Below are 24,290 nucleotides of genomic sequence, written 5' to 3'. Positions count from 1 at the left end.
GCAGTTTCTAAGGTGAAGTTTATAACATTGTCACATGTTGTGACTATAAGGCAACCTTCATGTAATAATGTTGTGAAGTAACATAAAAAAGCTAAAGTATATTAATACATATTTCTTTGGTACATCACGGGTGTAAAGAGCATTTTAACCACAGCCTGCCTGTGATATTATAAGCAGGTTTAAGCAACGGTGCTGTCAAAGCTTTGATTGATTGATTGATTGATTGATTGATTTGATTGAATACTTTATTAGTCAGAAATGTAAACAGTTAGTGGTACAGTAAGACATTAAGGCTAAAAGAACACAAAAAAGTCCTGGGGACTGACTTGTTTCCATTGTGGTCCTATGTAGTCAATTCATCAACATACTGTAGCATAACAAATTAACACAATAATACTGTGACAATACATGTCATCAACAAATACAGTACAAAACACTACACTACACTACAAAAAGGAAAAACGGTGGCAGTGAATGACACCTCCTTTCGATTTACCTCCCCTTGTGGTCTCCTGATAGATGTTTTTTCAGGACAATTTTGAAAGAAACCAGTGTTACACATCCTTTAATGGATGGTGTCAGGGCAGTCCACCTTTTGGTGGCAGAGCAGTAGAATGAGAATTATCTGTGCTGTCCGAGCTCACTGTCAGATGGCTCCTTGTGTCTCCATAGGATGTCATTGAGAACATCTTAGATTTGGAGGTGTCTTCAACACAGTCAGATGATTTTCTGCATTACGCCAGTGGTGGCGGACTGCTGCGTGGATCAGACCCACTGGCACACAGATATATGGGGGCCATCAGGTACACTGTGTTTAGGTATTGATGTTGCCCTGGCCTAGAATGGCTGTGATATTGTGATTGTGATAGATACACACCCCCATGCCCTCGCGGGTAGCAGACTCATTGTGGCGGCATAAAACGTTGTGGCGCCCCGTGTGTACTCACCCAATAATTCCTTTCTGTGACTTATTTGGAGTCAGATATTGTCCTCTAGTACTTTAATTCATATCCATTTGAAAGTTCTGAAGGAAAACGTGTGATTAGTGAAATATCTTCACTTTTCCACAAGCTTCACACAGACAACATTCTCTGCCCGCAGCAGGGCCCAAAATGATTGCTGGACTGAACATATGAAAACGTCTATGGGGAGCACACACGTATGGGGCACAGAATTGACAGGTGACGATTAATTACCCCGCACCTTTCGCAAAGCACCTGTCGAGTTTAAATGCCACCACTGCTACCTGGGCGGGCCTAGGGGTGATCTATGGCTTTGTATTTGGAATACATGAAATGTATGCGATGTCACAGCCATTCTAGGGCTAGTATTGATGTTGCATCAATTTATTGGAATTGCTACTTATTTAAAGAACTCGTATCTCTCTGTTACACTAGTAGTTTGGCTATTGGTCTGGGCAGCTGGGAGATGGTCGGGCACATCTCCTTGGTCAGCACACTAACAGGCAAGCAGGTTTTTGAGTTATACAGCTTAATATTTGCAAAAGTCTTGACTCACTCATATTTCTGTTTTAAACGTTCCATTTCTCTAGGAAGGGAGAAATATGGGAACTCCAGCTCAAAGGCTCAGGGAAAACTCCTTACTCAAGGTGTAACACAACGTTCTGACTCCTTTATCATTTAATTTCTCATTTTCAGTTTGACCAGTTAAATGTCTTGAGTTACCTGAAATGCAACTCAAATACAGATCCATACTTTATACTGGAGAGATCTCTAGAATACCAAACCAAAAACAACCACCCCAATAGCATAAGTTATATTGTCAACCTCAGTTGTGCATCAGTGCCTTTTTAATGATTTGCAAGGTCGATTGAAGGCAACGAAACACCACTACAAATTGATACGTGTGTGTGTGTGTGTGTGTGTGTGTGTGTGTGTGTGTGTGTGTGTGTGTGTGTGTGTGTGTGTGTGTGTGTGTGTGTGTGTGTGTGTGTGTGTGTGTGTGTGTGTGTGTGTGTGTGTGTGTGTGTGTGTGTGTGTGTGTGTGTGTGTGTGTGTGTGTGTGTGTGTGTGCGCGCGCGCGTGTGTGTGTGAGAAAGTGCATTTGGCTTCTTGACTGTTTGGATAAAGACACATCTAAGCCCTGTTTCAAAAAGCCCAACTACAAGTTCACAGCGCCTCACAATGTCGATGGCCAAAATGGGGATGCCAGGCAATGTCAAGACAGTCCACTATGATAATCAAACAATTTAGTGCCCACAAGTTATTACCTCAACGGTCGTGGTCTTTCCTTTAATCTTCTTGTTTTCACCGTCATTCCTCCCATAGATGTAGGAGACAGTTCAGTCAAGACTCCTGGACCACAGGCCCATCACCCAAGGAGAGATTTGCTACTTTGTGAGGGAGTTTGAGGTAAACCACGTTGAGCAAGTCACAGATGCACTGTCGGAGATGGAGAACACCCACAACACTGACACATGCTCTGTTATTCAGATGTTAAATAGGTTTTCACTGTAACACACATCCTTGGGAAGCCACAGTGTATCTGATGAAAGCTAGTCTAATCTGTGTTCGTAATGATAATGATAATGATCTTAATTTATATAGTACCTTTCATACATGGAATGCAGCTCAAAGTGCTTTACACAAAAAAGGAAGATCATAACAAAAATAAGTAATAAACAAGTACATGAAGAGGAAAGCATAAAGAAACAAATCAAATGTTTATTTTTTATTTTTTTAAGAACAGAAAGAAGAAACGCTATTTCCTGTAATGAAGGGGAAAAAATAACAGTGGTGTGAGCTATTAACTTCTATCATAGCAAGATATAGATTATATAGATTAAGATTTATATAGTGCCTTTCTCCGCTTAAAAAATAATGTATATTTACATTTCCCCCATTCACACACACATTGACACACAGACGGCAGCGGAAACCATGCAAGGCACCAATCTGCTCATGAGGAGCAGTAGGAGGTTCTTAGGGACACTTTGACAGTAACCCGGGGGATCAAACAGGGAACCTTCCGATTCCCAAGTGGCCGATCTAGCTCCAGATCGGGGGGGGGGGCGGGGGGGGCGCCCCTAACTGTCACATGATGGCCTACATGTGATATTTTATATATGACTTAGCACAGGGGTCTTCAACGTTTTCAGGCCAAGGATCCCCCTAGCTGAGAGAGAGATGAAGCAGGGACCCCCTACTCTATATTGTATAAAATTGTGTTTCAGATTACTTTTTTTTTTTTTTACTTAGTCTGCTATTTTTTCCCTCTACACCTATAGCCTCTTTGCCAAAAATAGCCAATCTACAAGCTCTCATTAGCCGAAGATCTGATATTTTCGGCTAATGTTCCCCTCAGAAAAGGAATTCTAGGGTTCAAGTGGTTAATGTAAAAAAACGAAATACTATCACACAAAGATTTGGCGGACCCCCTATAGGCTCTGAGGACCCCCTAGGGGTCCCGGACCCCCTGTTGAAGACCCCTGACTTAGCAGAACTGTAAAAATAGGTTTGTGTGGTACAAGTTCATACATTTCTTACCGTGTGTTTTTATAGATCGTCAATAATAATAATAAGTGAATATAATTCACCTAAATCAGCAGTACCATCCCAACAAAAACGTCAGTTTAAAATGTACATGAGAGAATGAACAGATCATGTCCCTTTGGTTGTTCTAAAGGACAAGAGGAGGCCACAGGGGAGAGCAGACTTCTGGAGAACCTCCAGAAGATGGTGGTGGAAACAAATGAAAATGCACTGCCCAAATATACGGACGCCATGCAGGAGCACTTGTGTGATGTCATAACGCGCTGTAAGTCCCCGCCCACCCTCGCTCTCACTAGGGCACCCATAGGGGGTCCTCAGAGCTACTATAGGGGGTCCGCCAAATCTTTGTGTGATAGGATTTAGTTTTTTTACATTAACCACTTGAACCCTAGAATCCCTTTTCTGAGGGGAACATTAGCCGAAAATAGCAGATCTACAAGCCACTTGAACCACTTGAACCCTAGAATCCCTTTTCTGAGGGGAACATTAGCCGAAAATAGCAGATCTACAAGCTCTCAACGCCTCGCGCTGCGAGGCGTTGAGAGCTTGCAGATTGGCTATTTTTGGCAAAGAGGCTATAGGTGTAGAAGGAAAAAAGAGCAGACTATGTTAAAAAAAAAACGTTAATCTGAAACACAATTTTATACAATATAGAGGGGCTCCCTGCTTCATCTCTCTCTCAGCTAGGGGGTCCTTGGCCTGAAAACGTTGAAGACCCCTGCACTAGGGGCTTGTCTTGTTTGTCTACTTAGACAGTTAAAACAATGTCAGATGTAGGTGTAGTTCTTTGGAATAACTACAATTCCATTATACCAACAAGTCAGTTTAAGACTGAGGAAAAAGAGAGAGAGAGAGAAATGCAATGACATCATTCAATGCCTCAACATTCGGAACATACGGAAACCCAGGAGCCTGATTTATATTTAATTGTGTGCCAGTGTCTCACACTCAAGATAGCAGATCTACAAGCACGCAACCAAGTATAAATCAGGGGTGTAGTTCTGTCAGAGGTGAACTGGACCAGAGGTGGCCAGGCCTGTGGATTCTCAGTAGCATGCCCATGGTCCCACTGCGGCCTGTTTCGCAGGTCTGTCGTCACCTACTGTATATCAAACAATAAAAACAATGAAACCAATCAGTAAGACGGCCCCTCCCGTCTTACTTTTATTGTATGTATGTTTTAATATCCCAGTAAACAAACAAGGATGTGTTACAAAGCTCTGGGACGGTAATGGAGGCAGCAACAATTAGCTTCTCTGAGAACCTAATTGTTACTGCCTCGTCGATTGTAGTTCGCAGCTAATATTTGTTCCATATTGACAGTGGAGGACAACGTTTTTCCTCCACTGTCAATATGGAACAAATATTTGTTAGGAACTACATACAGTAGACCACATAAGACTACATTATGTGTACTTAGTAAGGTGCTGCAGCAGAAAATAGATCCGTATCTGAAATTGGTCAGCATGATTCACCTCTATTTTATACAACCTGACTGGCCATCCATGCCATGTGTTGGGTGCCACAGTAGAATATTTTTTATAAAACTATCCTTGGCAAACTGCCCATAACCATGTACATAAAGTTTTTGTTTTTGTTCTTGCAAGGTAGTCACAATTCAGCAGGCATGGAACAAGTTGTCCATGTGGCATTTCTGCCAGACTGCCAGTCGGTCTCATCATGATTTGCGTGCATGGGGATCTCATCTTAAACAAGCTCAGTGCTTAATGAGTCTGTTTAGTAGACCTTGTATTGTGAATTTGTACTTCCATGTACTGATGTTCTCATGTCTTACTAAATAAAGTACATCAATCAATCAATTTGTATGTAATTGCATGTGGCAGAGAAATATTCAACGTCTTGAGATACCGAAACCTTTATTAGCCTACAGACAGACTGATGTTTTCTTGCTGACATTTGTCAAACAACATAGACTCACTGCTGTATGTTGTACATTGCACCATCTATCTATCAATCTAACAGTGAAACATCGCAGCAGTTATCCTAAGCAACTTATGGTACTTAATCCTATAGTGTGATAACTATAAATTCAGATAGGGCTAGTATCAGGCTACAGTTGCTTGCTCGTTTGAATCAACACTGACAACGTAAAGTTGTCATTAAAACTAATATGTGTGGAGCAGGATGGTGGTGTGTTCTCTTCTCCACAGTGTTGGGGTATGTGAGTGCGGCCTTGTGACAGATAGGTGGGCAACAAGGAAGAGTGGGCACCTCTGTGTTAATTTGCCTTTTGTTTCCAAAATGTAAAAACATATAGTTGGAAAAAGTAAAGTATACATGATTAGACCATGCTTAAACATTCGACAATTAAGGTCTAATATTTCTACAATTGCTCCAAATTGCTACAAAACCTTGTCATTTAACAGCCCATGCTGATTGCAAATTAAAACACATCTGGAATAATATCGTCTCACTACTGTACGATAATGCATAAAGCCAATACGCATGATGGCTTCTTGTGTGCAGGATGGCACATACATCAAGCAGAGAAAGAGTAGTGAAACTTGTGCTTTCTGTGCAGTAGGGCTTCAGCAAAACCACGGCAATATGCACAAAATAACCCGGCCTAAGGATGGAGCTTAGCCTACTGTTGTCCCGCAAGGCAAAACGGAGTGGACCACCAATCACATCCTATTTTCATTCAGATTCCGTTTATTATGAATATATAACGTGGCTGCTACACATAGACATGCGCACAACATAGTCTCTGCTCACGAGCAAACACGGCCAGTCTGCTGGATGTTTTTGTATTGAATGTACCTTCACCCTGTGATAATGCGTTTCCTTCCCAGTGGAACGCCAAGCTCTTTAAGCCGTACTCCCTTTCTATTTGCTCCCTGTTTCCGTGCTGCCTGTGGACGATGTTGTGCCTTTCTCCTCCTTTATCAGTCCCGTCCTTATTCTTCTTTCATCCCTGTCATTTACACTCTCCTCCTCCTCCTCCTCCTTTCTCTGCTTTCGTTTAGTGTGGAACAGATGGTCGCAGTATATGCTCTTGCGAGGGGAAAAAGGAGCCACAGGCTTAGGTCAGACACCTCCCCAAAAAGAACCCGTCCAGGAGTCAGGATCACAAACCCCACTGTATGTAGCCCACAGTCTCTCTACCACTGTATGTAGCCCACAGTCTCTCTACCACTGTATGTAGCCTACACTCCACCTCTGCAGTGTATATAGACTACACTCCACCTCTAACACTGTAGCCTATGCTCTCTCTCTGCCACTCTACGTAGCCTACACTCGTCTCACCACCTCTCTGGTAGCTACACTCCTCTCTCTCACTCTCCCTGTCTCCCACTTTATAGCAGCCTGTAACCCCCCCCCCCCCCCCCCCCCTCTTATCCAGCCTCTCCAAATACCCGTGAAGTAAACCTCACACTGCGCATGAGCAGGGTTCCCTTGAATTCTAGAGCAGGGGGGGACTGCTATGAGGAGAGACGAGACAACACACATCTATGTCACATATCTTTGTTTAACCTAATGATCGTGGCCTGATCCCAAAGTCATTTTGCATCAATTATTTGAAATCATCTGGCTTTCTCTATATGCATGTGAACGGCACAGGTTCCATTAGTGTTGTTGTGATGCATGCCTGCACATTTAGGCCTGCATGCATCTTTAGAGTTGGGTTTAATATGGATTCAACGTATTATAGCATCAAATGATTTTCCAGCATGACTCAGGGTGCACCCACATTTATTGTTTTATTGTTGTGTTAATCGTACTTTGAGTTAGAGAATGGTTTATTATTATCAATGATGTTTTTTGGTGTCTGTCTTCACAACACCATATGAGAAGCTGAACAGACACAGCTGATTGTACCAGCTGGGCTCCAAGTGCCCATGCCAGAGTAAGACAAGCTGAGTCGGTGGAAGATGACACAATCGACGAGGAGACTCCAGGGGGAGTCTCCAGTGTTCCCCCACCAGTCACGAAAGAAGCTGACGTGACAGAGGAGGAGCCAATGCCTCTAGTTGCTACCAATAAAGAGAACCAGGACATGTGGCACGCCACTGCCCAGCTCAGCCCTGTCCTCATCCCTCCGCCTTCAGTAGCTTTATGTGCATGGTGTGTGGCCCATCCTCTGCATACCCATCCTAACTATTACGAGCAGTGGGCGACTATACTAAGAGAGTCTGGGGAGAATCCGAATCCGAAACATTATTGTCACATAGGTTTACAGGTGTAAAACAGTGGGTGAAATCAGTTTTTGTGCAAGCTCAGTCGTTTTTGTTATTTCCATACAAAAAGAAGAACTTAGGGGTTAAGTGTCTTGCTATGGGACAATTCTTACTGACTCAGTTTCTACGGTCCTCGTTGATGTGCAGCTGAGGAACTTGAAGTCACTGACCCTCTCCACTGCGAGACTGTGTACGATAGCTGTGGTTGTAGTGGGCATTGCTCCCTTTCTGCTGCGTTGTTGTTGAGCTTTGGTGGAGGCACTTTCTGAGAAAGCTGTAAATGGCCTGTGAAGGCATGTTCTTCTATTGGTGTGCACCTCGTTTAACTCATTCATCTTAACACTATTTTCTGTCAAGAGACGCAGTGCGACCGTACACACGGTAGTTCCCCTACAACTTGGCAGTTCACAGAGCTGTTTGGGTTAATTTAAGGCCACTGAAACTGGAGTACCACTTCCAATCCATGACCAATCTACTACGGCGTTTGTATGACGTACCACAAGGTGTGTAGATAGAGGTGAATGGTGGGTAACAGTGAGATTGATAGATTAGATTTAAAAGGATTTACAGCAAGGAGTTAAAGACACACAAAAGCCAACAGTTTCCATTGTGGTCCATTAAACATTCAACACTCAAACAAACTGGACAAACAACAATACAAAATATAAAACATTTAAATATACAGTTCAAAATAATTCATGATAATAACCTTGATCAGACTGTTGAACAAGGCATGATCATCGCCTGTCATCAGATTGGCCTTGGACTTTTTTGTTTTTTCCTCATGGACCTACCTGTGGATTATACTTTTGTTTTTCCTCATGGACCAACCTGTGGATTAGTAAAGCAACCTTTGGTTGAACTTGACACTTGCCGAAACTCTGCACCTTAATCTTCATGTAATGCACTGATACTCTTCTTACTCACCTTATTTCGAAATTAATTATAAAATAAATATGTAGGTACCCACCCCCCCATAGGCCAGCCCAGCATGAACTAAATATTAAGGCTTGGATGTAGAACTAATAGATCAGTGCAGAATTGTCGATGGTTAACTCCTGGGCTGGCTCATTGACAACATACTGTCTTGTCTTTGCACCTTGGTAAAACTGAGGCAGTGAGGCTGTTCTTTTTGGTTCCAGAATCAAACTGAATAAAGCGTATGAGTTTAATGTTAAGTTAAATGAAGAATTTATTACTGTAAAATCATCAGTGAAATAACTGGGTTGTATTTTAGAGAGTAATTTGGATGTTAAAATATAGCCAACAAAGTAGGCCTACTGGGCAAAGTCTCAAGTCTGACAAAATGTCTAGCTAGAACCTGTAAGTTATTAGATAGGGAAACTATGTCAATTTGAGCCATTTCTTTAATTTCATGTCGCTAAATCTTTTCCTGCATTTCTTGGTTTGAAAGTTTAATCAAACTCCTCAGTTTTTATGTGTTGGGGTTTATTTGGTGTATTCATTTAGCTGTTTGTTATATATTTCATTTATTTCCTACGTCTAGTCAGTGAAATAATAGTGAAATGAAACTGTTCCTCATTTGCTGGGGACCCCCCCAAGGACCCCTGGCTGGGGGTCCAGTGCATCTGAATTTAAGTATTGTTTGGCAATTCTATGAGCAATTTGGTTCAATGTGTACACACAATCACAGTTGAATTAAAACTGAGGATTTGACAGTGAGGATTTTACCAGAGATTTAAAAAAAAAAAAAAATCAAATGGGGTCCGTGGCCTAATCCCTAATCAGTCCCTGGGATTCCTTGAAATGAAAAGGGTTGAGAATCAACTGGTCGACATTATTTCACCCTTGCCAGGATCCAGCATCCAGTGTTGGAAAAAGTAGCCTATACTCAAATTCTGTACTTATGTAAAAGTATCAATACTGCAATGAAGAAACACTCTATTACAAGTAAAAGTCCGGAATTCTAAATTGACTTGAGTAAAAGTACAAAAGTATTGGTATCAAAATATACTTAAGCAGGTACAAAAGTAAAAGCACTCATTATGCAGAATGTCCCAATTTCACAAGTTTTCAAATGTATAAAAGTATTTAGAAAATAGTAGATCTGCTATTTTCAAATGGCCGAAAATGTATGTAGGGCTGAAGTGGGTAATGTATATGTTTTGTAATAATAATATAATAATAATACAAATCTACAAAGTAACTAGTAACTCAAGTTTTCAAATGATTGTTGCGGAGTAAAAGTACAATATGTGCCTCTGAGATGTCTTTGAGTAGAAAATTGGAAATACTCCAGTAAAGGAAAAAAAATACCTCAAAATTGTACGTACAGTACTTGAGTAAATGTACTTAGATACTTTACACCACTGTCCTCAACCAATTATACTCCATGTCTATTGGGAAACCAATGAGGGCTTGGCTTACTCAGCAGCAGCCTGGAGGATGTCGGGATAAAACTAGCGGCGGCGCAGTGAACAGTTTGGAAAGAAGTACAGGGAGATCGCCAAAGATCAAGTGAATCCCTGAGAGTATGACCGACACCGAGGCGCAGAGCGACCCACCATCAGTGGCCCCTGCGGAGGAAGAAGTGGAAGAGCCACAGCCGGAGAGAAAGATCATAGGTGCGTGTGATTGAAAGGATCAGTGTTCCGAGTCATTTAGAAAGCCAAAGATACCCTAAAAGCCAATCAGATTCATTCTTTCGTACGTTTCAATGCCAAAAACCCTTAATCGCAAAAGGAAAGCAAGCAAAAGATAGATTTATTGGGTTGTAGTTTGTTGAGTGGACATCAGTAGACTTGTTTCAGGATAGTAATTTATTGGGTTATTTAAGGGTTTACCCAGTTTGATCTCCTAACATAATATATTTCACAAAGTCTTTTTGACTGTAGGCAAGTTAGTTAGGCCTTCTTTGAGAACTTAAGGAGTAGTTCACCCATTTTCTATCAATTACACACCCCATGAAGCCTTGAACTCATGGGAGATTTTATGTCAAATTCCTCAGCCAATAATTCGGTGACAAAAAATAAACATCTCCATGAATTCAAGGCTTCGAGACGTGTGGAAATGATAGAAAATAGGTATTTTTTTGGGTGAACTACTCAAGTTAGTTTCGTTTACTGACCTACCTACACGTGTCCCACATTTACACATGATGGGACAACCTGTCAACAAATCTGTTAGATCTACACAATGTATCAAAGCTGTAGTACTATTTGGTTCAAATAAAAACATTTGTTCGTTTGAGCGTGATCGCACTTTTTCCGTGTTGATTGCCACCTGATTGCCACCAGTGGTGTAAAGTGATCAAGTACATTTACTCAAGGACTGGAAAAAAATATCAAATATGTATTTATTTTCCATTTGGATGTGAATGTAGGTTTAATACCAGTTTGAAAATGGGACCAATGTGTCCTTGTATCAACTGTCACGTGTTCTAATGGAAGGCATGAGGAACGCACACAGGTGCAAGTCATTTCAATCCCAATCTGCTGGGAAACGTTTTATGATCAGAGGAAGTGGTGGAAAGTAACTAGGTACATGTACTGAAGTACAATTTTGAGGAATTTTTACTTTAGTGGAGTATTTACAATTTGCTGTACTTTTACTTATATAGACTTATACTCTACTACATCTCTGAGGCAAATATTGTATCTTGTACTCTACTATTTGAAACTTCAGCCCTATTTAAACTTTGGCTATTTGAAATAGCCGATCCACAAGCTCACAACGCGCATTGTGAGCTTGTAGATCTGCTATTTTCAGAGGAATTTTATAAAATTCAAAACTTGTGAAATGGGATCTTCTGCATAATGAGTACTTTTGGTACTTTAAGTATATTTTGATGCCAATACTTTTGTACTTTTACTCAGTACATTTTGATTACCGGACTTTTACTTGTAACAGTGTTTCTACATTGCAGTATTGATACCTTTTACTTGAGTAAAGAAAAGCAGTACTTTTTCCACTACTGTCAGTAGTTCTGATTTAAAGGTGAGGACGATAAATGCAGCTCAGCTCTGTAAACCTCCCTCTTGACCTAGTAGTGGGTTACAATGTTGGGGTAAATCATTTACACAGTAGACATCCGCAATGTTTGATAAACACTACACTGGATTAGAATTTACCTTATTTTCTTAAATTTTGTAACTGTTTTATCACCATGTCTCCCTTGTAAATGTAAACTTGGTATAAAAACTATGTAGGCTATATTAACTGATTCATGTATCATCTCCATTTTAGCCACCTTGGTCCAGGGCACAGTGAAATGGTTCAATGTGCGTAATGGATATGGCTTCATAAACAGGTACAATGTTTCTTTGTTGTTGGACTGTGGGGCAGTGGAATTGCACTGTGTTTAATGATGATCTATTAGTTGCTACCACTTGGTGTACTCACTGCTGCGTCCCGTGGCAGTAATAAAATGAAGGGGAATTTCACTTTAAATCACCTTTTGGTGTTATTTTAACATCTGCTTGGGCATTTGTGTGCGCCCAGGCAGTTTTTATGCAGCTTTATTTTTCATTTTATCAGACATGCTCCCCGCCTATCTAAACCAATTGTTAACTAGTTCAAACTATTTTAACCATAGACTAATTTAAAACAAACGTCCCTGGTTCTGGTGACGTAGTCCTAATGCAGTGGTTCCCGAACTGGATCCCCAAATAATTTTGGGGGGTCCCCAGATGATTGGCTTACTGTGCAACATTGTTTTCTCACTCAATGGTAAACAAACCAACATGAAGTGTATATAGGGTATCTGCACACTGGTCCCCAGTTCAAATGTGACTATATTAAGGGTGGATTGGGGCCTGAAATGTTTGGGAACCCTTGTCCTAATGCATGAGGGGAACCCGATGTCTTTTCAATGAGTGCAGTGTTAAAATGCAGTTTGAATGGGGTTATCACATAATGTTTATCATTTTGGATCAAGCTACTTAAAAAACTGTCTTGGGTGCACACACAAGCCTGAGTAGATGTTAAAATGACACCAGAAGCGTTTTAAAGTGAAATACCCCTTCTATCTGAAGCATGTTGGCCTATACTGTATGTTCCATGTATGAGTTTGCCAATGATAGCTGTTTTTATCCCCCATAGAAATGACACCAAAGAAGACGTGTTTGTCCATCAGGTGGGTGGTTGTCGGTGTCCAAAATATGTTTTCTGTGTAGCTTAATTTTCAACTGATGCAGGTGATCTGTTCCCTCAGACCGCTATCAAGAAAAACAATCCTAGGAAATTCCTGCGCAGTGTGGGAGATGGGGAGGTCGTGGAGTTTGACGTTATAGAAGCCAGTAAGGTAAGGATAAAGAATTAAACCTATAGTATAGCTACCTGTGTTTGTTTGGTAGTCTATTATATAACTCCTAAAAATCTGTCCCATTTAGGACTGGTTGCAATCTTCTTAGCAATTTATTGATAATTTTTTCAACTAATCAAATCTTGAAGTGTGTTATTTATTTTATATTGATTTGAAAAAATGTCGATACATGTGTTAAATAATTGACTAAATTGATTATTCAGATTAAACCCTTACGCGTGCGGTCACACCTAACTTTAGAGTAGTTGGAAAAATGATGGTTCCCTCATGCATTAGTTGAGTTTCAGTCACCAAAACAATTTGACGTGTTTTTCAGTGACTAACAGTTTGAAGTTGAATGGGTTTATGACATGTCTGATCAAACATCAAATACCTAATTATTAAATCAAATGCCCAAATATTAAATCGAGCAATTTAAACTGTAACACACTGTAGTTGACATGAAAATGAACCCAGCCTTATTTTATACTTTGACTAGCAGCTAAAATCACCGATCTACATTAAAGTTGTACAGTGCAAATTAAAAAAAAAAATTAGCAGCCTCTGCTGGTCATTACCGTCACTGCAGGCCGTTCGTTTATTACTGCGTTACCCAGAATTCCATCCGGAAGCGTTTCAAAAAGCGCTCTTTTAATTGTTTTATACGATCTGTGGATCGTTTCTCTTAGCCAGTGGAGCTTTAGTTACCGTGAGCTGTGTTTTCTTCTGTTTTTTTCGTTCTTCAAATCATACAATCTCCTTTTTGTTATTAGCGCGGTAGTTCCTGGCCAAACAGGAAACCGGTGCAGTAGTTCCTGGCCAAACAGGAAACCGGTGCATTTCCGCTTCCATTTTCCGGCCAGATGACGTCATTTTTGCGGGACAGTCAACCCCGACAACGTTCAATAGAAAATATATAAATAAAAGGCTTTCGGGGCTGAAAATCATGGAGTGGGTGTTGTGAAACATTTGCCACTCACAAAAGATATACAATTTAACTTTTTTTTTTATTGAAAAAGTGACCTAGCATTACTTGCCTAGCATTTCTGCCAAGATGTATTATTAAAATAAATCGGTTTATTATCAATTAAATTCATTGGTTTAATTAACTGTTGCACCTCTTGTCCTAATCCCTCCCTCATCCCATAGGGCTCAGAAGCGGCCAATGTGACGGGTCCAGGCGGGGTCCCTGTCAAAGGCAGCCGCTATGCACCCAATAAACGCCGCTTCCGTCGCCGCTTCTTCCCCCGTGGCTCCCGACCCAATGATCAGGATGCACAGGGCGACGGCCAGGGTTCCGCTTCGGAGGGCGGAGTTGAGAACGAGGGCACGCAACCTGTGCAGCGGCGCCGCAGGCCTCGTAGACCCAGACAGGAAGCACAAGAGGTGAAGAGCGGCTCAGAAGTAGAGGTAGATAGATGTAGAAACCTAGATACCTCATTGGCCTCTGCAGTTCATTGGAGCAACCTGTATCTCGTTCGCCATTTTGGAGAAGGCAAGCTTCCTGACTACTGGCCAATCACAGCGTGTCCTTTCCGGGATTTTTTATACAACTAGATTCTGCCAAGTTCCGTAAAAGACGCGGTGTGCTTGGCCAGTAGTCAGGAAGCTTGACTACTGTCCAAAATGGTGCCCGAGATGCAGACGCCTCAGAGCCGGAGGAGGCGTCTACCATTATATGTCTATGGAGGCAGGCATATAGAGGCTTTCTTTATTGGAAACTGAACTCCAGTCAAGTTCCGCTGAATACTTCAGTCCTGTTCTTCACACATGGAATTAAAAAAAAGTCTATTTCAACCTGCAGATTTCCTCAATTTGATTGGTATTGCACAACTAATATGTATGTTATGTGCAATCTTTAGTGTATATTTTGTGGTATACTGCTGTGAGGCCTTGTGTGTGTGTGTGTGTGTGTGTGTGTGTGTGTGTGTGTGTGTGCGCGCGCCAGGGGGAGGCTGGAGAACAGAAGACAGATCAAGGAGGCGACCAGCAGAGGCCACTACGGCGCAGATTCAGACCTCCATACCGCAGGTGACTAATCTCATCCCCATTCCATGTTTCCACACTTGTACTTTCCCCATGCTGGTTGTTGTATAAATGCTGTGTACCAAAGGTTTTTTTTTTCTTAATCATTGTCCCAATGAGTCAAAAACATTGAAGAATCCCTCACGCCTTTTGATGTTCCTTGGTCGACAGGCCGTTCCGACCCAGAACGCAATTCAAGCAGCAATCGGAGGGCCAGCAGGAAACCCCCCTGGGGGAAACCCAGGGGGAGACCCAGGGGGAGGAGGAAGTGGTGGTCAAGCAGGAAGAGGCCCCTGGTGGCCAGCAACCCAACGGAGAAGCCTCTGAGGGGCAAGATCAGAAGCCCCGCCGACAGTTTAGCCGCCGTAGACAAAGAACCTCTGAATCGTCTGTCTCTAAAGTAAGCATTGCTAGCAATTGGGACAGATGTCAGGAATTATTTAAAAAGAATAAGCATGCATATCCTAAAGTTTATCATATCATTTGAGCAAGGTTCAAGCTAAACTCATAGTTGTGCCATGTCATTCTTGAAATGCCCCTAAAGAATTGCACATGTGCCATGGGTGGGTTATCATGGTGGACTGGTTTGATATGTGTGTATATAGACTGGAATCTAAACGCAAAATGTGTTTGAGGTGAAACCTCATGCACATGGAGTTATAACACTAAGTCTTTATGTTCGTAACTGTACATGGCTATGAAAAGGTTAAGTTGTGTTCTGCTGCTCATGTCCATAATAAGTTCAGAAATGCACTCTTTGAGAAATTTGATTTTGTGTTACTTAGTCGTACTATTTCTTCCCCCCCCCCCCCCCCCCCCCCCCCTCTAGAACGGGGTAGAGAAGCCTGCCTCGGAGCCTTCCTCTGAGCCTGATACCTCGCCTCAGAAGCCTGATACCTCACCTCAGAAGCCTGCCTCGGAGCCCGGTACTCCGCCTCAGACCTCAAAGCCAGCTAACGTAAAATCTGCATCAAAATCACCAAAGGCCTCTCCTAAATCACCAAAATCACCTGAGGTGAAATCGCCTGAGGTAAGACATTTTATTAGCATTATGCCCACATGTTTTCCATAGCATTCCACCCACATGCCAGTTTGTGTTTAACTCGTATATTAAGTTTGACACGTTATTTCCTCCCCTTGCAGCAGGCACCTGCCACAACAGCCCCTGCACCCACAGTGTGACATGGGTATTGCGTGACCCTTTGAAAGAGGTGGGACTTTTGTATGTATGTAATGTGCTTGTCTTTTCTCTTTCATTTGTGTTTGTTTTCTTGTTCTGCTGTAGTGTGGGAGGAAAGGGGTGGGACTGCCATGTTAAACTAGTGCAACCCTGGGTCAAACATGATGTAGGGTTGCACTTTTTGCGTTGTAGGTGCCATCTCGCAGAGTATGACTTTTAAAAAAAGCATCATTTAGTTTTTCTACCACGAGGCTTATGGTAGACCAGTTAAGAGGGTAACATTTTATACATGCGTCTTTAGAAAAGGGCATTAGTCCTTTTCTGAATTAAGCCCTCTATTTCTGACTCTTTAATTAAAGGTAGGGTAAGTGATATTCTTTTGGTTAAAACGTTTTTTTGTTAATAGTTTAAAGCTCTATATTGTCTTAGTAATCATTGCCATAGTGTTCAGTAACAAGAGTATTCCTGTCTCTCCAGCTCTTCAATAAAAATACATTACACATTTCAGTCAGCCAATCAGGAGAGTACCCATTATCGGCTTCATTTTTGTAGTGTTCAAGTTTGTCTGCTCATTTCTTTGTGTATTCACTTCCAATTTCACTTTAATCTGTATCCTGTCTGAGTTCTCTATCCTGATTGGATAAAAATGCATTTTCTGTTAAAGTGCTGGAGAGACATCCTGTTACCGAACACTCTATAGCTATGGCAATGATTACTGTCAGAATAGAGCTTTTTAACACTTGTTTTAACCAAAGAAAAATCACTTGACCCACCTTAAGCCCTCATTTATAGAAAGGACAAAGGGTCATTTTGGTTTACAAAGTGCACTATTGTCAAATATTTGAATGCCTGCGTGTGTCCTCTTTTTTTAGGTCCTGCAGATCTGGGGGACAAGGCCCATTTCACAACACGCACTGCTTTCCCCTCCCTTGTACTCTCCATCCTTCCACCCACCACCCCTGACCCCCAGAGCCCCCTGATCTTGTCTAGACAATGAGAGGGAGGGTGTGAGACAGGTGGGGGATGTGTATATTTAGAAATTGAATTACATCTTTGAAGAGAAATGTTAAAATGAGTGGAAAAATCTGCTTGGTAGCCCGGTTCAATAAACCCCCCTCAGCAATTTTTCTTTGACTCCTATTCGGCATGACAGTGGACTAAAAGAACCAGCCGAGATTTGTTTTTGTTTTTTTTTCGTGGGTTTGATGTGGAGCCAAGCAGGTGAGAGATTGGTGGTGCATTTGTGGAGTCCTTATTTCCATGCCACCCCACTCAGTTCTAAACCATTACATCCCCAGTTCGATTTTTATCACTGTGGGATAAATCTATGAAAGGAAAATTATTTTTGTATTTGTTTTATTTTGTCTTATTTTTTTACGTGCCTTGTTTGGAGGGGATTATGTGCAATGTCTGTTAAACAAAGAGAAATAATAAATTGTGTGCAAAGACAGTGATTCCGAGTTTTGATTTGTTGTATATCTCGTTTTGTGCCCATGTAAAGAAAACCTTGTAGTTGTACTGTACCACTTCTTACATGTAGAGTTTGCCTTTAAGAATTGACACTGCCGTTAACGTGGTGGTCGGTAATACTGAGACGCATGACCACTGAATCAAGATTCACTCTTTATATAAATTACAGGTCCTCTTTCAACAATTTCAATACAAATAAGGCACACGTAGGCACACGTAAAGAATAGACGGCAAACGGCACACGTAGGTGACAGGAACACAAACTAAGGTTTGTGCATTACAAAGATCTGCAAGGGCTACATTTTACATTGATTTGTAACACTTTGTGCCATTGCCCATGAAACAAAAAGCAGTGAGCACATTTGGTGTGTGTGGGTAGAGAAAACGTAACCCTTACACCATTTTAACTTATTAATCAAAATGGCACACTATATACATTAAGGTACTAAAATAATTTGCCCTCATCAAAGAAGCTTCTCTGCAGGCTGTGCAATGGGTTTCTCAAAAACGAGTTTTAAGTTGATGGCATTCACCTACCTCACTGAAGATGGGCAGGCATAGTCAACTCCTGTTGCTAACTTTCACCTATCTCTGAAACTTTGGACGTCTTTCAAGATAAAGTGCAGTAATACTCTCCACCCCTATCTGTCATTAATACATTGGTGTGCATAACCATGGAAATTATGCAATCTATTCACATATACTGTACATCTTGGCGGTTAATACTTAAAGTTCACACATTTTCCTTGTTCAAGTTTGTTGTCTCGGCACTAATTCCTTGTTTCTTTCCCAAAGCTCGATTAAATATTTACACTCTTTATTCTCATGTTAAGGACCTGGTAACTAAACAACCTTCAAATTTGGATCCCCTTCCACCTGGATAGCACTCAACATACAGTATGTCTCTGTAAATATAAGGAACGAGCAGAGGGCTTCTGTTTGGAATCAGGCCCACATATACAGTACAGTTCACCCACGAGATGTACCCAGTACCATTTCTTTCTCAAGGCTTCTTTCCCTGGTTTGAGCCGGCAGCTCTCAGTTGACAATGTCCTCCCCCAGGTAGTCTAGCTCTGTGCTAGGCTTATCCATGTCCAAGTCAATGTCCAAGTCCATCATTCCCCCTGGTGAGCGTAGGTGGAAGTTGGCTGAAATCTGGTCGAAGGTCTTCCCCCGCGTCTCTGGCACCCGGAAGAAGGTAAAGATGAGGAAGAAGAGGAGGAGCACTGCAAAGATCAGGAAGACGTAAGGCCCACAAAGGTCCTGTGGAATAAGGACAAATGCAGAATAATGGTTAAAAGCCGTAGCTACAGTCACTATGAAGTAGAGCTAAAAACATGGACACACTATATTGTGGCTAACATGAACTCACAGCGACATATTGGAAGCCCATGCCGATGATGAAGTTGGCGGTCCAGTTGGAACAGCCAGCGACAGCCATTGCAGCTGGCCTGGGACCCTGAGAGAAGAGCTCGGCCACAAAGAACCAGGGGATGGGGCCCGGCCCAACCTCAAAGAAGCCTACAAAGCCAAAGATGGCCAACATGCTGATATAGCTCATCCAAGGGACACTGTCCTGTCATGTGGGAGAGAGGAACATTCAGAGACTGGAAGGCAGTGAGGTTTTCACAAACCTATGACCACAAGTTGTGAAAATAAGCTAAAATGACTGTTTAATCATAAAATGTATGATAGAACACTCCATGTGTAGTGTAGGACAAATGTTTTATGTAAATAGACACAAATTAGGTTCCTCATCAGTACTTTAAATCAAGTTATTGTTGGGGACTGACCAGTAAGGCGAGAGCCATTGTCATGATGATGGCACAGCCGCACATCCCAGCCAGTCCCAGCATGTGTAACGTTCGCCGACCCATCCTCTCGACCAAGAAGAGCTGTTGATACGACCACAACCAGATGACAGAGAGGTCAGAAACAACAGTCAACATTTGTGTATCCTGTTTCAACCCGGTCAATGACTCAGCTGATGAAACCAGATCATTTGTTTTGACAGTGAACATACAACAGATATACTATCATAATGTTTAATGATGTTTTCATATTAACAATCAGGATATGTACTGCTGTTTTCATCCTAAACTGAGAAAAACTGCAATCCCTGCAATGTATTTGAGAGTGAAGCTTTGTGCAATCCAAACCTCAACTGTGACATTGAATCATCTTGCCCTGGCAAACTAAAGCCATTATATATGGACGCAGTAATATGAGAGAGACGGGGGACAAAGAAAGGGTGACCAATTCCCCTTGTTATCTTTGTTTGCCTTTTGATAACTTTGTCAAACAGTAATAAAGCCAGACATAACTTTATAGAAGCACTATAGATGGTACAACAAAGGACTGAACACTCTTCTGTGATTAATTGTGGTCTCAGTAGATAGGAACATATATACATATACCGTATGTGTGTGTATTGTGGTGGTTGAATCAATTACTAACCGAGACCACAGTGAAGGCACAGTTTACAACCCCTGCTCCAATGGTAGCATAGACTGGAGACTGAACTCCTGCCTTCTTGAAGATACTGGTGGAATAGTAGAAGATCTGTTTAGAGGAGAGAGAAAAAGATTAGCCTCTACTGCACAGATTGTTTAATGATCCCTTTTCTTTGGACAAAAGTTCTACATTCAATCTTCTAGAATCTATAATCTGTATTCTCCCTGTGCACACACACACACACACACACACACACACACACACACACACACACACACACACATGCACTCACAGCATTGACCCCAGACAGCTGCTGGGAGAGCTGCAGCATGATGGCGATGATGATGGGCTGACGATATAGTGGCGAACGGAACAGTTCCAGGATGGACACCTTCCTCTCCATGTCCATTCTCCTCTTCTCTTCCTTCATCTCTGCCAACATGTCCCCCACCTCCAGCCTGCCTGTCAGCCTCCGCAGGCCTAATGAGGAGGTTATTGGAAAGAATGAGATGTATGTATGCGCGTGCGTGTTGTACATGTGCATTTAAGCTTGCTGCTCAATCTGTATGACTGCCTGCTGCTCTTTTTGTGGTATTTCATTTAACCAGTAGCACAGAGGGGTTCAACAAGACAAAAGTAAGGTACACCAGTATGTAAGGTAAGAGTTGCATTCCGAAAAGTCTGTTTACTCAATTTAATAATTCATATGCCATAGCACAAAACATTTTCAGCAGTCTGGTCTTCACATTGATGAAATGCTTTGCCGAAAAGCATTTTGTGGTAAAGCCCATGAATCATTACCATAATTAAGTAAACAAACATTTCTGATAGTGACCCTTTATTTTTATACAAGTACAAGGACAATGACAATGCACCAGACGGTCAGAGCGTAGTGGAATATCTACAAACAGACTTAATACCAGTAAACATTTTCATTTAAATAGGGGGAAATTAAGTCTCAGTGTCACACACACACACACACACACACACACACACACACACACACACACACACACACACACACACACACACACACACACACACACACACACACACACACACACACACACACACACACACACACACACCCCTAGGGCCTGAAACATTGTTATTTTGCTTCAAATAAATGGTACCGTGAGAGAAAGCATGCAGATTCCTATTTTTAAACGGGTAAGTTGGCAGTGACGTGTTGTGTTCCCTCACCCCTCTTGGCTTGGTGCTCCTGACAGCGTACAATGTAGAGGAATCTGGGGCTCTCAGGGCAGAAGGGCAGGAGGGCCATCTGAAGCACAGTAGGTAGCACTGTTATCCCCAGCAGCACAGGCCATAACTCCTCACTGCCCAGTAAAGACTCCAGACCAAGGACCTACACAGCAAGAGAAGGAGCATGAAGATGAGATTACAAACATAATGGAACATTTACAAACGTATGGACCTCTAGAAAATTAACTAATTCTCACATTTGATACAGACTCTCAGATCCAAAGCACACAATAGGCTAGAGTCTCTGATGGGATAATTGCATTTCTTACGTATAAAGGACTGTGGGTGAGTATAAAAGAGACCAGAGTCGGAGAAAGAGATGCTGGAGTGTGTAGGGTTTCCACCTGGAAGGGCCCAGGACAACATCTCTCTTTCTAGTTCTCTTCATTCCTGAGATGTGACCAATGGACCCTTCGCTAAGCCCACCCACTCCACTCTGTGACTGGTGGTGCGAAGTTAGTCACACCCAGGCCTGGCAGCGCCTGGCAAGCTCTGCTTCTCACCCATTGACTTGCATGTTAAATGATGGCTTTTCCCCGTAAAAATAATCGATCATTTCAGGAGCAAGAGCTTCAAAATATCTTCTAAATCTAGTCAACAAGGCCTGCAGTAGGCTATGCACTGGACAAATGTGCATGACATTATTTCAATAAACTAAAAACATGGGAAATGTTAGAGGGAGTAATAGCCATGGATACACGACGGTCGACTGTTACGACCGTCAGGGATGAACTTCAACCTGGTGTTTGCACTTTCTCCATTTATCCACATAAATGTTCATATTTCAAATATAAAGTGCTTATCCCATGGCCACGGATGTTACATTTATGTACGGGCTCTCAGAAGTACCCGTATCATCCGTATTGTTCAATAAAAAGCATTTTAATGTGATCTGTGGCCATTTTCTCCATATGCTTTCAACTGAGTGACCCTATCGGTTGATAGGTATATTGCACTCTGATACATTATGAGAAAATGGGCACTGATCGGATTAAAATGCTTTTTTATTGAACAATACAGAATATACGGGTACTTTAAGAGTTCCGTGCATAATTGTAACATCCGTGGCCATGGGGTAAGCACTTTATATTTGAAATCTGAACGTATATATAGATGTACGGACCGTAAATGGAGAAAGTGCATGTACCGTAGGGTAAGACTGCAGTAGCAGTTAATAAATAGACAAATTAATATACTTCAACGTGCAGAATCCGAAACAGGCAGTGCTGTGATTCTGAATTTTGTTACGATTACGGTGATTAGTAGCCTATTATTGACATCACCTGGACGAGTGAGTCGTGTAACTTTCCTGACGTTAAGCTGTGTATGTGTTCAACAACACAGCCATGCAGCCTTGCAGTTTAAGTGCAGATTTCAGCTTGGGAAAAGCAGTCACCATTGCGTTATCGTGGTCTTCCTATTCTTGCTATTATGTTGCAAATGATTGTGTGTGTGCGGGCAAATTGTGTAGGCAAATTCTAAGTATTTGCTTGTGACTGTACATTATTATGTGAAATCTGTCCTCTACATTTACTCATCCTAACTATTAGGAGCAGTGGGTGCCCTTGACCATGATGGTGACCTTGGCCTTTGACTTCTTCAACCCAAAAGTTAATAATATCTTCGGGGCAGCCTACTGATCATTCCCAACATGTTTCATGGAAGTCCAGTCATCTCCTCTCAAGTTACATTGTTTGTTCATTGTTCACTCACTCACACACGCACGCACGCACCCATCCACCCACCCACCCACCCACGCACGCACGCACACACGCACGCACGCACGGACGCACGCACACACACACACACACACACACACACACACACACACACACACACACACACACACACACACACACACACACACACACACACACACACACACACAAACAGGAGTGTTACGGTTAAAGAAAACAAATAAATTGTTTCTTTCACATACATATCTGGAAAATAAATGCGTGCCATTGACATCATAGTGTAAAATTGCACCTGTGCGATGAGAATACCGACGACTATAGCCAACTGGTGCAGGGTGCCCAGAGCCCCTCGCAGACTGGTGGGTGCAATCTCACCCACGTACATTGGTGTCAAAGCTGCTGCCAAACCTGGAAAGAAAACAGGTGAGGGACACATTTGTTTCTGTTTCATGCCTTAAGGCAAAACTGCACCAATGCAACAAAATAGTTTTAAGGCCATGTCACACCAATGCAACTAATGGTTGCGAGTATAGTTGCAAGTAGTTGCATGTTGCAAGGAGCTACATTGGTGTGGACTGGCCTAATGTACAATAGTGTGTGTGTGTGTGTGTGTGTGTGTGTGTGTGTGTGTGTGTGTGTGTGTGTGTGTGTGTGTGTGTGTGTGTGTGTGTGTGTGTGTGTGTGTGTGTGTGTGTGTGTGTGTGTGTGTGTGTGTGTGTGTGTGTGTGTGTGTAAATATTTAATCGTATTTGCTGTTTCAATTCAACTATGTCAGAACATACAGTATAAGTAACAGTGCAACTCAATCGCAACGTCTTGGTCTTTGTCTGTGTAATTATCATCAACAGTGACTGAGGGCAACATGCTTCTTACCACAGTAAGCGCCAATCACAAAGCGTCCAAGAATCATCATCTCAAAGGAGCGGCATAGCTTGGACATGCCCATCAATGCTCCACCGATGAAGGCCAACAGGTTGTTTATGAGCATGGCTTTCCTCCTAACAAAACACAGATGCGTACATCATATAAGCATTGTACTGTTGTTAAGCCATACCAAATACACTTATTAATGAAACAATGATTATATCATACTTATTATCAAATGTACAGTATGCATCTAAAAAGACAATTTCTGTTATTGTCAATAACAGGTATCCATTCCAGTCTTTTTAGGTGCATACTGTGTGTACTCATCTTAGTGAGTGCTGTGGTCTGTTAGCAGTCAAG

General features: G+C 42.0%; 2 protein-coding genes across 2 annotated transcripts; one reads left to right on the top strand and one right to left on the bottom strand.

The window, feature by feature from the left end:
* Positions 1 to 10,199: 10,199 nt before the first annotated feature.
* Positions 10,200 to 16,317, top strand: LOC311034367 (uncharacterized protein; the record flags this gene model as incomplete). The annotated part of the gene is made up of 10 exons (XM_084042248.1): positions 10,200 to 10,296; positions 11,918 to 11,981; positions 12,773 to 12,806; positions 12,885 to 12,974; positions 14,124 to 14,384; positions 14,923 to 15,005; positions 15,171 to 15,399; positions 15,829 to 16,029; positions 16,143 to 16,175; positions 16,285 to 16,317. The coding sequence occupies exons 1-10, from the start codon at positions 10,206 to 10,208 to the stop codon at positions 16,315 to 16,317; spliced, it is 1,119 nt and encodes a 372-aa protein (XP_083898374.1). The 5' UTR covers positions 10,200 to 10,205.
* Positions 16,318 to 17,789: 1,472 nt separating this feature from the next.
* LOC311035329 (solute carrier family 2, facilitated glucose transporter member 4-like) lies at positions 17,790 to 24,057 on the bottom strand. The gene is made up of 8 exons (XM_084043467.1): positions 23,937 to 24,057; positions 23,356 to 23,471; positions 21,307 to 21,469; positions 20,396 to 20,583; positions 20,107 to 20,211; positions 19,443 to 19,544; positions 19,022 to 19,225; positions 17,790 to 18,912 (listed from the first exon to the last, which is right to left on the bottom strand). Exons 1-8 carry the CDS (start codon positions 24,049 to 24,051, stop codon positions 18,688 to 18,690), a joined length of 1,218 nt encoding a protein of 405 aa, XP_083899593.1. The 5' UTR covers positions 24,052 to 24,057; the 3' UTR covers positions 17,790 to 18,687.
* Between the last annotated feature and the right edge of the window lie 233 nt (positions 24,058 to 24,290).

The sequence above is a fragment of the Gymnoscopelus microlampas genome (assembly GCF_963454915.1).
Source record: "Gymnoscopelus microlampas genome assembly, chromosome: 19".
Classification (NCBI taxonomy): Eukaryota; Metazoa; Chordata; class Actinopteri; order Myctophiformes; family Myctophidae; genus Gymnoscopelus; species Gymnoscopelus microlampas.
The sequence above is the reverse complement of the archived record's forward strand: the minus strand, read 5'-3'. Positions and strand labels throughout refer to the sequence as shown.